Source organism: Lytechinus variegatus, chromosome 10, assembly GCF_018143015.1.
Source record: "Lytechinus variegatus isolate NC3 chromosome 10, Lvar_3.0, whole genome shotgun sequence".
In the NCBI taxonomy this organism is placed as follows: domain Eukaryota; kingdom Metazoa; phylum Echinodermata; class Echinoidea; order Temnopleuroida; family Toxopneustidae; genus Lytechinus; species Lytechinus variegatus.
Window position 1 is genome coordinate 25,815,425 of NC_054749.1, and position 16,532 is coordinate 25,831,956.

At 34.9% G+C, this 16,532-nt stretch overlaps 2 protein-coding genes across 3 annotated transcripts in view; one reads left to right on the plus strand and one right to left on the minus strand.

Moving 5' to 3' along the window:
* The window catches only part of LOC121422549 (transmembrane protein 104-like), a 46,997-nt gene extending 41,896 nt beyond the window's left edge, over positions 1-5,101 (plus strand). For both annotated transcript variants that reach the window (XM_041617693.1, XM_041617694.1), the window contains 4 exons: positions 1,720-1,819; positions 2,406-2,499; positions 3,016-3,109; positions 3,922-5,101. In XM_041617693.1, coding sequence (XP_041473627.1) covers positions 1,720-1,819; positions 2,406-2,499; positions 3,016-3,109; positions 3,922-4,685 — 1,052 coding nt within the window. In that variant the 3' untranslated portion in view covers positions 4,686-5,101. The remainder of the gene's footprint in view (positions 1-1,719; positions 1,820-2,405; positions 2,500-3,015; positions 3,110-3,921) is intronic.
* A 5,479-nt stretch (positions 5,102-10,580) lies between these two features.
* LOC121422723 (IQ domain-containing protein K-like) lies at positions 10,581-16,465 on the minus strand. The gene is made up of 7 exons (XM_041617897.1): positions 16,310-16,465; positions 14,939-15,199; positions 14,547-14,644; positions 13,220-13,272; positions 12,394-12,471; positions 12,031-12,115; positions 10,581-11,546 (listed from the first exon to the last, which is right to left on the minus strand). The coding sequence occupies exons 1-7, from the start codon at positions 16,362-16,364 to the stop codon at positions 11,169-11,171; spliced, it is 1,008 nt and encodes a 335-aa protein (XP_041473831.1). The 5' UTR covers positions 16,365-16,465; the 3' UTR covers positions 10,581-11,168.
* Positions 16,466-16,532: the final 67 nt, after the last annotated feature.

Consider the following 16,532-nt stretch of genomic DNA (forward strand, 5'->3'; position numbering starts at 1 on the left):
TTCCAACGCAACTGCATCGGAGGGGGTGTGTGCGGTTGCCATGACGATTATCCTCCTTTTTCAGGACGGGCACTCGTAAAAATAGTGCAGATTTTTTTCGGAGTTTATGAACGCAATTTTTATTGAATTATCCGCATTAATCTTAAGCGGCTAATTGGAGGATAGGTTTATGAAAGTGATAAAAGAGTAGATTGATTTAGACGTGCGTTGAGGAGGGGTGTTGATCATATTTTGAGAAGGGGGCTTGAGTTTGAGGTGGCTGGCACAGGAGAAGGGGGGGGGACTGAAGAAGACAAGGAAGAAGCTAGTTACTGGAGGATTGTGTTGAAGGAGGACGATGCAGTGAATAGAGTAGAGGGAGATGGTGATTTCTGTGAGTGCAGGGTGAATCCAGCCACCCCCTTAGTCAGGGACTAAACCGGATTTAAAACCTGGATGACTGAGTTTGCCCATTTTTTGTCTCATCTGCATAGCAGAGTGAGACTATAGGCGCCGCTTTTCTGACGGGGGCGGCAGTGGCGGCGGCAGCATCAACACCAAATCTTAACCGAAGGTTAAGTTTTTGAAATGTCGCCATAACTTACAAAATATATGGACCTAGTTCATGAAACTTGGACATAAGAGTAATGAAGTATCACTGAAGATACTGTGCAAATTTCAGGTCACATGACCAAGGTCAAAATTCAATTAACTTTGGCCATGTTGGGGGCTTCTGTTGAATTACCAACATAACTTTGAAAGTTTATGGATCTTGTTCATAAAACTTGGACATAAGAGTAATCAAGTATCACTGAATATCCTGTGCAAGTTTCAGGTCACATGACCACAGTCAAAGTTCACTTAAGGTCAGTGAACTTTGGCCATGTTGGGGGTAATTGTTGAATTACCATCATAATTCTGTAAGTGTATTGGTCTAGTTCATAAAACTTGGACATAAGAGTACTCAGGTATCACTGAACATCCTGTGCGAGTTTCAGGTCACATGACCAAAGTCAAAGGTCATTGAACTTTGGCAATTATTAGATTGCTGTCCTACTGTACCTTTCAAAGTTTATAGATATAGTTTATTAAATGTTGATATAGGGGTAGTCAAGTATCAAGTCTTGAGTCACATGATCAAGGTCAAATTTCATTCATTGTCAAGGAAGGCACATGTAGTATTGTATCATATGAAAAGTGCTTTTTGTGAAAAACTGTTTTATAGTAGTTTTCAAAGTCAGCACTGCTGCTATATTGAATCGCGTGATGCAGGTGAGACTGCCAGAGGTGATCCACTTGTTACTTTTTATTAGTGAAATCGGTTTGTACATTCTACATGTTAGTGGACAGTATACTTTGATCTTTTCTCATGGACAAAAACTGCCAATCAAATTTGAAATGTAACCCATTAGTCACATTTAATGATAAACTATTCCTGAATGCTATATAAACATTCTAGTTTCACCTAACCCTAATATATAGTAGATAGATTTTACTTAGAAGGTTTTCCTCTTTACTGGAACTTGAAAAAAAAAATTCCCAGGGATTGTACTGATTGATTCAGAAAATGTTAGACTGTCTTGATTATAAAACATTCCTGCTAAATATTTTTCAACTTAGTACTTTTTACCTTCACATTTTGAACTTCATCAAGATCCTTTGCATTCACCCTTCAATTTCTTTTATCCCATAACTCATAGATTTATACCAATTTTTTTCTCATGTTGCTTTGATTTCCAGTGGGTCTAGTCTTATTCTACATATGTCTCATAGTATACCTATACGGAGATTTGGCTATCTACGCTGTAGCTGTTCCCAAGTCCCTCAGAGATATCACATGGTAATGTATAAGGCATTTTTCACAAATTAGAAGTCCAATTTGACACATTTGCCATTACTGCAATGAAATCATATGAATATATATGTGTATGCTGGAAGAATATCACTTATTTTCCATTTCCTTATGTTATTACATTAAATCATAATTTTTTCATTATTTCATACTTGTGTGAATAATATGTCTCCCTTATAATGGAATAAGTTGCAGCAATAAATATCTAATGCACTAAATCAGTTGTCAATCCAATTTTTCTAGTTCTTGGAGGAAAAATACGAATAAACCTAATTTCATATAATATAATACAAAAGTGGGGATGTGACATCATCAGCCCACCTAATGAATATTCATGACAACTGTTTTTCACAAAATATTGCTAAACTTTAAAATTTAATAACTTTGCTATTTGTTATTCAATTTTGATGAAATTTTTTGGCATGTTGCTCAGTGAATTCTACTCTATTTATTAAGCTATAAATACTTTCAGCCTGTACCATCCCTTTAACGCATCACTTTGGTGCATGTTGCAGTGTTCCATATTCTACAAAGCTTTTTGATCACATGTCTTTCTAACTTTATTTATTTTCAGCACCTATGATGCCGATTCCCAAAATCTTAGCGACAATGATCCATGCTGGACTGGGGTCACTATAACAAGGATGAATGCTTACAGAATATACCTGGTAAAACTGCATGTATTTATGAATGCTTACAAAATAGGTCTGGTAAAATTAACTATATTATCTCTATCCTGAATTTGCCATCAACAGGTTGATGTGTAAAGCTACTTTGGTATAGCAAGTTGACATACATGTAAATAATGAAGCAAATAATATTTTACATAGAATGCTAGTGTGATTTAGTTATTTTGTCATACTTTCATTTTTAATTTTCTAATTAAATATATTGTGAAAAGTTCATATTTATCATTTTAATTGTACTGTTATGTTGTAATGGTCACACAGAAATGTAGAAAATAACACCACTGCTATTAGATGTCATCTAATACACCAAATTAGAAAACAGTTAGGAGTGAGCTATAGCAAAACAGAACTTATTGTTAAGAAGATCTGAACTGGTAAAACATTACATTCATACATGTATTGTCCTAGAATTTTTGTAGTTGCCCTGGCAACAAACATTTTACTTTTTAAGTAATAAAGAAAACTTAGTAGTTTTGTTGTCTTTGGTCTTTTCAGGCAATATTTTCAGTATCCTTGGGAGTGTTTGTGTATTTCAATGTACAGAAAACAAAATATCTTCAGATCTTCACCACTATCATGAGATGGCTAGGTAAATATGTTGAATTTTATTAACATTTATTAATTGTAGAATTCATTGACAACAGAAAAAAAGCATAAATTGGAGCAAGTTACATGGAGAATAGAAAGAAGAGAGCTACTCGATATGAATATATTTAGTATCAATAACATTTGTTTTATAGTATAGAATTCAATTAAAGCAGAACAAAAGAATTGCATGGCGCATAGATTTACTCAATAAATATAAGGTACTTTAATGGGCTGGTTGGTTTAGTGGAAGCTATTAGTGTGCGATGCACTCAGCATCTTTTCCTAAACATTGAGGGATTCTGAAAGCCTCTGTAAAAGTCTGCATATGGTGCTATTTCTTAGCATTATCTTGGGGAAAGAGATAGAGATAGGGATAAGCTGTAAATAGATATGGCGGCCTGCACCAATCCGGACAATTAGAGGCCGATGAATTCGAGCAAGAAAATAATTGTGCTCAAATCTTCTTTCCATAGTTTGGATTTGTTCAGTTGAGAAATGAAATACAGTATCATGTGCAAGTTTAATATTATGAATAGTTTAGACAGTAGGCTATAGATAGTATACTAGATTAGACAATATAGATAGTATAAAATATTATTAGATATGACTCATTTTAGAATCTTTATTAATTATTGCTGCACCGAGTCCTTATCGGAGCAGTGTTGTATGGACCCAACTTTATAAGAAAAAAACCAAATGGTAATGACCCACCACTACAAATTTTCATCAAAATTTATCTTGAGACATCACTTTGATCTCACCATACTTTGATGATATTGTAATTATTTTTTAATTTACGATCTTTTACTTCAGCATTCCTGACGATGATCTTTTCATCGGTGATCTACATCAGCCGAGGAAAGAGTTCAGCCAAACCGGCTGCTACAGGAACCTTTGAGAGCATCCCAAACTTCTTTGGTGTTTGCGTGTATGCCTTCATGTGCCATCATTCATTACCTTCACTCATAACCCCTGTCAAACCCAAGAAACGCATCACGGCGTTCTTGTTCGGCGACTACGTCCTCATCCTCCTCTTCTACCTCTTCCTGTCCATCACGGCCATCTTCACCTTCGACAGCAGCGACATCAAAGACATCTACACCCTCAACTTCTTCAAGAGTAAGGTACTGCCGGTCATCCCGCTCTCCTACTTTGTCGCGCTCTTCCCGGTCTTCACGCTCAGCACCAACTTCCCGATCATCGGCATCACGCTGCGCAACAACCTGATGGCGCTCTTCCTGCACGAGAACAGGCTATACCACTGGACGATCAAGCGGCTTTTGTTTCCGACCTTGGTGCTGGTGCCGCCCATAGCGGTTGCCTTTGCCACCACGAATGTCACGTTGCTTGTAGGAATCACAGGGTCCTACGCAGGGGCTGCTATCCAATATCTTATACCTGTCTTCCTGGTATATTATGCGAGGAAAAAGACTGAGAGAACAATGGGCAAACGATGGGTTCTCCACCAGCACATGTCACTCTTCAGGCACAAGATCTGGCTTATTCTCATCATCATATGGGCTATTTTCTGCCTGGTCTTTGTTACCGTCGATCATGTTTTAGAAGGAATTCATTAGTATTTTGCAGCCCCTAGGTATCACATTAAGGAGAATTCTTACTTTTTACTGACTTTTAATTGTGCTTTACAGTACTCATGAAAAGTGTATCTTCTTGTTTTCAATCAAGTGAATTAAAGTGATTGAAATTATGTGGCCTGTGCTCTGTAGCACAAAGACAAGCAATTTGAACATATTTTTATCAATTATAGGGATATAAAAAAAATCATGTACTAAAAATTATCATTCAGTTGTAATATTGGTTTTGTCTCTTTATGATACATGTGCATGGAACAGAATTGGAAGATTTTAATAAGTTTCATGAACTTTCATCTAAATTTTGTCACTTGCATTTTATTTGTTTCACACATCTTCATTTTTGTCAAGAGTTTAAATCTTGTATTAAACCTTCGTGCCATGCAATATTTATTTTCTTGTTTTTAATAAGCATAACACTGAAATTTCATCAAAATTGGATGTAAAATAAGAAAGTTTTCACTTCATTTCACAAAACAGTAATATGCACATCTCTGTCAGTATGCAAATGAGGGAACTGATGATATCACTCACTATTTCTTTTGTATTTTATTATATGAAATATGAAATATTTTGATTTTCTCATTATTGTCCTGAAATAAAGTTTAATTCCTCCATGAACATGTGAAATTCCATTATTTTAACATTTTGTGGTTCAGGCAAAGAGGTCCTAATTGTCAAATTTATAAAGATTGAAATATTGTATAATTCAAACAATAAAAAACAAAAATAGTGAGTGAGTGACATCATCGACTCTCATTTGGATGTAACTGACTCGTTCATATAACTATTTTGTGAAAAATAAGCAAAACTTTGAAATGTCATAACTTTCTTATTTTACATCCAATTTTGATGAAATTTTCAGCTTTGTGCTTGTCTGATTTTTCTCTATTGATTCAAATCAACACTTTTCTGAGGTGGACTTGACCTTTAAAAATGTTCTCACTGAGCAGGCCACAATTATTTTCTTGTACTGCCAATAACCGGTAAACAATTCAAGATTTTCCTTCAAAGGCTGTTTCATATCTTGTATTGTTTGCGATGAAGACAATGATACTTTATCCTTAATTAAAATCAATGAATAATGATTTTGTTTGAATATCATGAATGTTGTGACTGCTTCTGGTTGCGAACAAAATTAGGAATACTTTGCTTTGTTTACATTTAAAACTTAATATGTTGTTGGATAATTATGTGATAATGCCTTATATATATATATGAACCAAAGTTGGCTACATTTAAGAAATTTTTTTGTAGATATTTAAATGTGTTTTTTTTTTCACATAATGGTCAATTGTTTATTCATTTGGTATAACTATGTTAGTTATATTTTATTAGTTAGTTTTCATCAGGGTAGTATGCAATTCCGCTTCATATTGATACACTTGATGGACATTACACACTGTATCAAGCTGGCTGCAATCTGATGTACACACGAGTGTACAAATTATAAAATATTTTCTTGTTTAATGCTATTATTATGTTGTAATATAAGTTAAAGGGAAAAACCAGACTACTGTATGTCTGTGCATTAATCCTAATCTTGCAAGGAATTTTTGAGGAATAGAGTTTGTTCACTGGTTGTTATAATGTAGATAGATGTAGTACTGAATATAAAGCTTGTGTTTTGCGACTCATGTTTTTCTTCAATGCAATCATAGTGTTTTTTTCTATTATTTTTTTTTTTATAGATATTAGCTCTGTTAGCTCACAATGCAAAATGAATACTATATTTCATTACATTTTTCTTTCATTTATCTTTTTTAGGGAATGTTTCTATCTTGAATATACCCTTACCATATTAAAGCTTGCCAGTTTGGTGTAGATTAATTGCCAAACCACAATTCTGACATCGTAGCAAAAAATTGGCTTCACACTTTTAAGTCATGTTTGGAAGAAATGACTAAGAGTGAAGAAAAATCAATTTTTTAACTGTCTGCTGTTTGTATGTGGTGAGAAGACATGATTCATCATTCTTCAGATTCTACCGCAGATCTGGGCCCTGTAACACAAAGGTTAGCGATTGATCGTACACTTGATTTTCATGATTGATTGTACATTGTAGTCAATGGAATCAATCGTAGGAAAATGTTCTACAATCATTGCTAACCTGTGTTACGGGCCCCTGGGGAGCATTTCATGAAAGGACTTTTCAAAATATTTTTCTGACAGTTTAAGTCCTGTTTTTTTCCAACAGTTACCATAGTAACAGTGTTTCTCAACAAATCTGCATCAAGAAATGTTGTTGGATTTGACACGTCAGACAAAAAATATTGATTAAAAGCTCCCCTGGGCCTTGTAACATACATATTGATCATAGAGCTAATTTTTACAATTGATCATACACAATAATCAGTGTAGTCAATCACAGAAATCAGTCCTACAATTTGTTCATAATACGAGCATGCATGTTGGGCCCATATTGTTACGTCCCTCATGCATTCTGCTCATGAGCTTGACCACAGTGTACTGGACACCATGTATTAATCCTCACAACCTTAACCAGTGTACTGGACACCATGTATTAATCCTCACGAGCTTGACCAGTGTACTGGACACCATGTATTAATCCTTTCCAGAAATCTGTATTACGGTTTAGAGCTTAACTTCACATTTGAAATTCAGTCACTATGTTTTGATAAAGTTTAGATTACCGTATGGTTGTGAATGGTGATATGTTTTACAGTATTAGATGAAAAAAAAAAGGAAGTTGGATTGTTGTGCAGGCTTATGAGATTTTTGACTAGCTCTGTGACACTCTAATGACTGAAGGATTCTGATAATCATAAAAGCGACAGAATTACAGGGTGGGTCAGTATCTCAGTGGGTCCACTCTCTTGACCCCCCCTCCAAAAAAAAACAAAAAAACAGAAGAAATTACATGTATTCAATTCTCTTCCTTCAATCAAGACACAATCAAAAGCAAGTATTGGCCTTTGCTGGTTTAAGGGTCACTTTAATGAAAGTCACATACTTTTTGTACATTCTTTTCAAGGGCATTTATAGTATTTTATGTATAGATTTCATTGTTTCCATCTTTATGTACAACTTCATTGCTATGTTACAAAAATATACATATTTACACGACATCAATAATAAGCAAATATATTTTGTTACATACTGTACACTGTAGAGTTCTAAGCTTCTTTGTTTTTCAGAGCTGACAACTGGTTTATTGACAAACATACAATGTCAAGATAGTAAATGCTATCACACCTTAGCATCAGTATGGAGAGTATTATTCAAGGTTATGTTTTACTCCAATTCTTTCTGTTACACAAGCTGGTAGCAGGATGTTCACTCTCTGTAAAAATATATATTCCTTTATTTTTAATACCTTATTGTGTCAGTGGCAGTATGATAGGGAGAATTTCAATTCTTTGACATACGAAAAGGGGGGGGGGGGTAATCAAGTTTGAAAAATCATTTAAAACTAAACCCTGCGAATCATGTTTGAATGATGAACTATGTGGTTTATACAGAAATCAACTTGCATTAGTACGCCTAATGAAGCAATATCATATTCTTATTCAGGGTGCATTTCTGTTACATTCAACAACTAGTTTAGCATGACTTTTTACGTAATTGCTTTAGATTTAAGATGTAAATGTAGTATTACATATCTACGGTAGTATATATGTCTATATTTGGTTTGGGCATCCTCAAATCAATGTTAATTGTACATTTTCATATATTTTCTGTATTTTTTTTCTAGTATATTTAAATCTACATATTGTGATCAATATAAATTCACAAATATTTATGAAAATCAGGGATATATGATAATGATAATGCAATCATAAATTTGAATCACAAATCATGGATGCAGTATGATTTTACTGATTATATATTTCCTTCAGAGGTAGATAGCTTATGCGGTTAGTTTAGAGCCAACAAATACTTGTACTTGAGTATGTTTTAGAAAGTAAATGCACTCAAATAATTTGAAGTGATAATGTAATAGTTTGTCCAATTGGATTCGAGCCTTGGAGATTCAGTTCCACTTTGGTAAACAGCAAGGAAATTTTGAATATCTTTTATCACTAGAACATAGACTAATCATTCAGAAAGTCATGTGTAACTTCCAAACAGGTTTATGAAACAGGCATCAGGGTACTGTTTGATAAAGACTAATAATGTGAATAATTATAATATTGTTATGATAAAAAGTACCGTACACATTATCTATAATAAATGTCCTATCAACCAACCAAATTGAAGGATTTCAGTAGCTTAAATATTAACTGTTATTGCAAATTTGTTATTACAACAAGTTTTATGAAACAGGCCCCAGGAGTCAAACCCTGTCTTAATATTCAGAGACCTTTAATAACCGGATGAATTGTGTAGGTTTTTCCATGTGGGACCTATAATTGTAGATTATCATTTATATACTTGGTGACAATAAGAGTGGTTATCTAATTCAACATTGATTGTATATCTTCTTTAGCTTTAGGGGATTCAAAATGATTGAGAATTGTTTTGATTAACTGCGACTCAATAAAACGTCATAAAATCAGACCAAGTTCAAGATGGCACTGGATAAAATTTGAGTTTGATTTGTGCAGTATGGAGGAATGCAAACACAAACATGAGATCTAACTAAATTGGCCTGGTTGAAGTTGAAGTGAAAGACCTACAAAGATTAGTAGAGTTTGGAGTATCTGAATATATTAAGTTAACACATTTACAACATTCTATTCATTACAGCATTGCATCAATGCAATTATGAATATTTTCATACAAATTTCATTTGTCATTTCTAATTTTTTATACTGAATTACATTTGATTGTGATTTAATTATGTGAATAAAATAAGATTTTAATATGATATTCTGAAATGCACTTTTGATATATTCTACTGATACTTTACATTCATATAATAAAAGATATATTTTTATCGTTCAAAAACTGATTTTCATGTCCTTCTATTTAGTTTACTACCAGTGCAGGAAAGAGGTTTATTGAGATATAATGAGGCAAAAGCTCAGACAACTTTTAGCAAAATGAAATATTAGGCATCCACATGAATGATGCAATTGCATGAGACAGCTTTTTGTTCCAAGTCATCAGTAACCATGGCTTAAAACACATGATTGTGTATAGGGTTAGGGTGAACATATCCATTCAACTATATTTGAACAAATTTTCCAAGTTGCATAGAAAGGCTCATGACACCATTAACCCTAAATAGACTGGGCTATTTCGACGCCTAAGAAGACGGGGGGGGGGGGGGGGGGGGGGGGGGCTGATTCAGCCCCCCTTATGATCTCGGCCGTCGATCACGTCGAAAATTGGCACGCCTGTTACCCATGGCATGATCTACATAACTATATCAAATTCTGCAAAAAATCACATTGCTCATTAATTATGCTAATTTATGCGTAAAATCATAAGTATGCTCAAATTAACAAAATAATGCCCCTAATTTTTGTTTCACATACTCCAAATAGGCATCTGATCAAATTTATTTTTCAAAACCTTCAACATCACATTTATTTTCTTATGTATTCTATTGTTTTCTAAATTTCTTATGTATATCTTTGTTTTTTGACTTTTTGTTTTTTATTATTTTTCAATGGAAATTGTCGGGGACTTCATTTTGACCATAAAAAATATAAAATTAATCGATTTTAAGCAGTAAAAGGAAAAAATAATGATGCATTCATGAATTTTGGCAAAAAACACTATTTGCATCAATTGGATTTGTATACAAATTCACGTTTTTGAGTAATTTGGGTCTGCATGCACTTATGAAATGTTGCGTAATTTCGGAACCACGTACCCGGGGGTCACAGTTTTGGTCTCAAAAGTTGCGCGAGACTTGAAAGTAAAAAGTCAGCGAGCGACGCAGACAAACAATTTCAAGCGGCAGATTTATCGCGAAAAATGTCGAAGGTCGGGGGGCTGAATCAGCCCCCCCCCGCAGTCTTAGGGTTAAAATTGCTTTCTATATCAAAATGAAATCTTCACTGCATTATAAGACTGTCTGCACAACTTTGGATAGTCTTGATAGATATGATACCATATGAAGCATGTGATACCATCAGGGATTTATCACATTGTATCTGAACACTAAGAAAAATTCTTTTTGAGCTTTGTTGCAAAAGTGGTAAAGTTTTATTGGTGATGCTTTATGTATTTTTGCTAACAATTACTACTTAAGTGAGCCCTTGCATGGAAATAGATGACAATGACAAGCATGCATACACTGACAAAGTTTGTTTGAAGAGACCAGTCTATGCATGTTGTTTGCATGGATCAGGCTTGACATAACCATCTTTATAAATCGTCGGGAGGGAGGGGGGGGGGCATTTCATAAAGCTCTATTAAAGCTTTGAACAACTTAAAACTTACAGCTTAATGAAATATCATCCATCTTTTAATTCATTTTGCTACACTCTCCATAGGTTTAACCAGTGCACATACACAGTTCTTGAAAGACCATTAATTTTCTTGTCAATTCCACTACGACACAATTGTCCTCTTATTTGACGAAACTGTTGTTGACGGGACAGTCGAAGCTACAGAGCCTGTCCTCTCTGTCGCAGCTGTACGCGATAACTGATCCCCAGCTGTCGTCGTGCCATCCACCTCCGAAGCATCCACCTCCAGCTCTGGCGGAGATGGGACTGGCTCCGGGCTGGGGCTCCATGTTCGGAGCCTGAAGCAAGCTGGGTATCCCTGGCTCCTGTTGTGCTTGGCACTCCGACGGAGCTCCTCCTGGGCTGGACCGGGTTCATGCTCCATCCAGAAGTGCTCCACTTTGTCCTTGATGTTTGCGTTCTCCTCCCGCCACTCTTTCTGCCATTGCCGCAGCTCCTGGATGTGCTCCATCTTCCTGACCTGCAATAAATGTTCATTATTTTCAAGTACAAATTTAAATCTTCACAGTCAGTACTAACAAAATATATGAATTTCATATCAATTGAAAGTGTCAATTTCTGTTATAACAAGATGCACTTAGGATGTACATACTGATACTGAAAATGTAATTTTTAACAAAAACTATTTTTAATCCATTTCATAAAAAACATGTCTGTTCTTAAATTTACGGGACAAAACATGAAGTAAAATTCTGGCACAAATACAGAAAATGTAAAATGATACTCCCGTTTTCAGAGCCAGATTTTCATTGTCATACTTTTTTACAGGACATAGGAAGGGAAATATTTGGGAGTATTCACAATGAGAAAGTAAAACAAATAATGGAAAGAACATTTTTTTTTTGGGGGGTTCATTTTCTATGACATTTACATTTTAACTAAAAATGTGATGAATTATTAAATACATCATGCAACATCTTCAGTCTTTGAGGAAGTTAACCTACCTTATATCCTCTGAAGAAAGATTGAATGATAGTGGCTGCTTCAACCTCACTCCAAATCAAAGAAAGTGGAAGAGGAGGTCTCGGGCTGTGGACAAAATGGGAAAACAAAAATGTAATTCATCATTAGATTATAAGTTTGATCACTTATACCCTTTTTACACAGGATTTTCTTAGCCCGGACTATCGCTAACCCCGTACTATCCTTAACCCCGTACTATTTTTTTCCTTTGGCATGTAGTGTACTACATAATCTAATTCACAGTGTCAACATAACGCCTCCTTATAACTGGTACATAAGAGGAATTGAGGCATTTATATTCTAAAAGACACAACCATACATTATGGAGTGAACTGGTTACTTACTTTTCAGCAAGGATGGATTTAACAAATGGGATCTCATCAAGGTTGTCATGTTCCCTGCCAGTCATGCCTGGATTATGCCTGAAAAGTATTCACAAGATGTTTCAATCATCAATAGAAATACTAGTTTGTTACAGGTACAGATGGGGGCACCACCAAACCCCAAAATAAAGGAAGAAAATGATACATTGGAAATAAAATCACAAATGATATGATCCATTGTACAAGCCGTTTATCAAAATCAAATACCCCCTCCAGCTATGTCACCAGTTGCCTAGCATAGCAGCAGTGTAATCTCCCTCTTTTTGTCATGAATCTTAATGCTTTTCCATTCATTTATCTAATTTTTCATCTATTTTCATTTTTTTTTCCAGGGGGGTATCTGTCATAAATATGTAAGGCAATTTTAGGCATAACATTTTACGAAATGCATCGCAAGGATTTTACTTTATTCATTTGAATACATTGCTATTAAAGTAGTTAACAAAAATACAACCCTTGAATATCTATTGTATTTTGTGCTTCTACAATGGAAAATACAATTTTCACCCAAAATATTGAATGGGAGAAGATACTGTGATATAGTCAGTTTTGGAATCTATAAACTTTTCTATCATGGCTACGGTGATGACAGAAACAACTAAATCTGTAGTTCTAACTTTAAGAATTGATATAATACAATATACTACAAATTTCTTTTGAAAATTACAGAAAGAATTACTCATCCACAGATAGACTGGCAGTAAGGGTAAATGCCAGAACCTTCGATAAATTATTCCATCTATACTTCTCAACAATACAACACAATGATATTTTCTATTACACTCACCTCCAAAGGTACTCAGTCAAAAAATCTAAACCATTGAAGCGAAAGCGCCTCCTCTGGATAAAAAAAAATGAGATTGTTCAACAAAGTGATTGAAGTTAATTGCAAAAAAAAAATGCAGACATAATTGATTATAATATATACTTAAACGATTTCCAGAGAATTATTCCTCCATATTGTGGAGGCGCTGTGGACAAGTAGATAAGTCTTTGGAATATGACCCACAAGGTCTGGGATTAAAATCCCACCACAGCACAGGTGCAGCAAAGGAAACCCAGAGATAAAAACTTCCTGGAATGTTTGAGCAGCCAAAAGCAGATAATAACAATATCATATTAAGCAGGGCTGGGCTCACTGAGAGAACAGTTTTCAAAACTGAAGTGGATACATTGGAAAAAACATGATGTTATTTTCTTTTTTCTGATATCTTTTACGCTGTATCTGAAAAGTGTTAGCAGCTCTTAATGGGATACTCCAGGCTGAAAATATTTATATCTAAATAGATAGAGTAAACTTTACAGAGGAAAATGCTGACAATTTGATCAAAATTGGATAACAAATAAAGTTATTGAATTTTAAAGTTCATCAATATTTTGTGAAAACGGTGGGTGATTTCAGGTCCGGTGTTGGTGTTAATGTTGGAATTTGGATTGCTTCCCCTAGCTCCAAACTTACTCTGAGTTTGTAAAACTGGTCCAGATCACATTATTGAAATCTCAACACCCAGTGGGTGACTTTTCAGGAGCATCTTCATTCTATGTTTGGTATTATACTCATGTAAAAATTGACCTAACCAACACCAAAAGGTAAACACTGAACTTGGGAAATCACCCAGTTATATGCAAATTGTCATGAATAGTGAGCTGATGATGTCACATCCCCACTTTCCTTTTTCTTATGTTATTATATGAAATCATGAATGTTTCATTTTTTCAAACATGTGTAAATGATGTGTCTCCACTATGATGAAATAAGTTGCGGCAAAAATAATTAGTGCACTTAATCAGTTGTCAATCCAATTGTTTTAGTTCTTGGTAGAAAATTTTTGAATAAACCTAATTTCCTATACGGTAATGAAATACAAAAGAACAATTGGGGATATGACATCATCAGCCCACCTAATGAATATTCATAAAGACATGCCTAGAACTGTTTCACCAGAATAATGCAAATCTTTAAAATTCAATAACTTTGTTATTTGTCATCCGATTTTAATTGAATTTTCACCATTTTGCTTTGTGAATTTTACTCTATTTATTGACATATACATGTTGTAAATATTTCCCGCTTGGACCATCCCTTTAATATTGTCTCCCTATGATAGTCTTACCTCAAAACACCTTTCCTTTTTGGCTTGCTTTAGCATTGCTAGCAATGCTGGCAGCAGAATGGGGAAGATATAGTGTTCCTGGTACTCTCTTGGTGTACCTACAAGAGATGAATAGGGTGAAAATTAGAATAATCATAAAAATTCGAGAATTCAAAAAAAAAAATTAAAAGAAGAAAGAAATCACCATCAATAATTGCTTACAAAGTTCTCCTCCTCATTTATTTTATATTTCTTGTCAATTTGTTCGTTTTCATCTGTTCATTCAATTTTTTTTTGTTTAATTCATCCTGCTATGTAATCTTCAACCTCCTACATGTATGTTGCAACTTGTAGATCTACCATGGAGGTCATATTTAGGTAAACACATCTAACACTGATCACACACTACTCACAAGTGTCTTTGGGGGGTTTTGGTGCTGGGCGAGGGGTCGGTTCCCGGGAGGGCTTCTCTATCATGGTGTAGCCTACAACTGCTGGGTGAGAGACGGCAGGATTGAATTCACTGGTAAGGTCTGTGTCGGCATGTTCTACCTTCTCATACATGTGACCAAACATGACAGGTGAATGAGCTGCGGGGTTGTAGTCGATGATCTCTGTGACGACTGATCCTCCATCATCATCCACCTGGAATGGTGGACGCATGAGAGCAAATTCTGTGAAATTCAGAAAGAATAGGACAATTGTGTCACTGAAGTTAAAACTATGATTAGGTTTAGATTGTTGTAGCTCTGTGATCAAAATATCCAGAATTCTTGTTTAAATTGCTGTTTCACTGTTTCAAAATGCAACATTGAAGTCCAAGTCTCTGGTCAGAGGATGCAGATTATCCTTTACTAGAAAAAAATCATGCCAAACTTGGCAATAGGGTCTCATGCCAAATAATCCTCAAATTTACAAAAATTCCCTGTTAAAAGATCAGATGCCAGAGAGAAGAAAAAAGAAAAAAGCAGAGATACTAGAAACAAGAGCAGCCAGAGCAGAGGCAATGGCAAATGTTACGGCTGTGGCTGTGCTGGAATAAATAAAGTCTATCAGCTTTTTAAAAGTTAATGTCTAGTGAGAGATCACAACAGCCATGAGAGTCCACACAGCACAATGAGCCTCCAGCCAATGGCAATGCAAAGAAAGTCAACGTCTTCAGTTGGGCCTGGCCAATCACTTGAAAATTATTTTTGACAGGTGAGATAGGCTGAAAGATAACAGATGCAGAATCAGACATGAATAACGGATGCAAATTTATCAGAAATATTTGACAAGCAAAAAAAAGGGAGACTTCCAAAATTTATCTGTCCCCACTGCTCTAACGTTACATTGCCAGAATAGAAACAATGAGGCGATCAGTGTTTGTTTTTACTTCCATATAAATACGGTACCGCAGTACCGTATTTGCGGTACTATAAAAATCATAAATTGAATACCGTAGATCTAGGCCAATGGAAATGGAGAAAATAATTTATCAGCCCCTCCCCCCCTTTTTTCCAAAACCGTGTACAAAAACGTAAAAATAACCATATGCTTGTGATTTTTTGCATGGTCAGCCCCCCCCCCCCACTATGAAAACCGTTCCGCAGCCCCTGTTAAAAAAAGTATGAAGTACAAAGTGTAAAAAACAAAATTCAACAGAAAGATAACAGACATGCAATCGAACGAATGGGACTGTAGTGTAGTTCTTAGTTAACAACCCTTTTTCCATAAAATAGTACAAAATACAAGACAAGTTTTGAATGAGAAATAAAAAATATGAGACGAGAACTTGCATTCACCTTTACATATTTCATCCCATAGATTTTTTTCCTTTTTCCGCGATATATACGACATATTTGGTTGTATTTGTCTGATTGTAAACGAAACAGTTCCTGCCAGTTCTTCTGACGAATTACAACTGTCCACACGCCGAATTTCTCCGCGTCAACAAAAAGTAGAGAAAGTTTTTCCTATATTTTTAGTATATATTCTCGATCTCTGAGGGATTTATTAAATCTTGTC

What these genes read in the sequence shown, in the direction of transcription:
- LOC121422723 (XM_041617897.1), bottom strand. Translation starts at nt 16,364, where the DNA reads ATGTCGTATATATCGCGGAAAAAGGAAAAAAATCTATGGGATGAAATA. An exon ending in ATGGGATGAAATATGTAAAG is followed by an intron (nt 15,200 to 16,309) that starts GTGAATGCAAGT and finishes TGAATTTCACAG; the next exon opens with AATTTGCTCTCATGCGTCCA. An exon ending in AAATCCATCCTTGCTGAAAA is followed by an intron (nt 12,116 to 12,393) that starts GTAAGTAACCAG and finishes TTTTGTCCACAG; the next exon opens with CCCGAGACCTCCTCTTCCAC.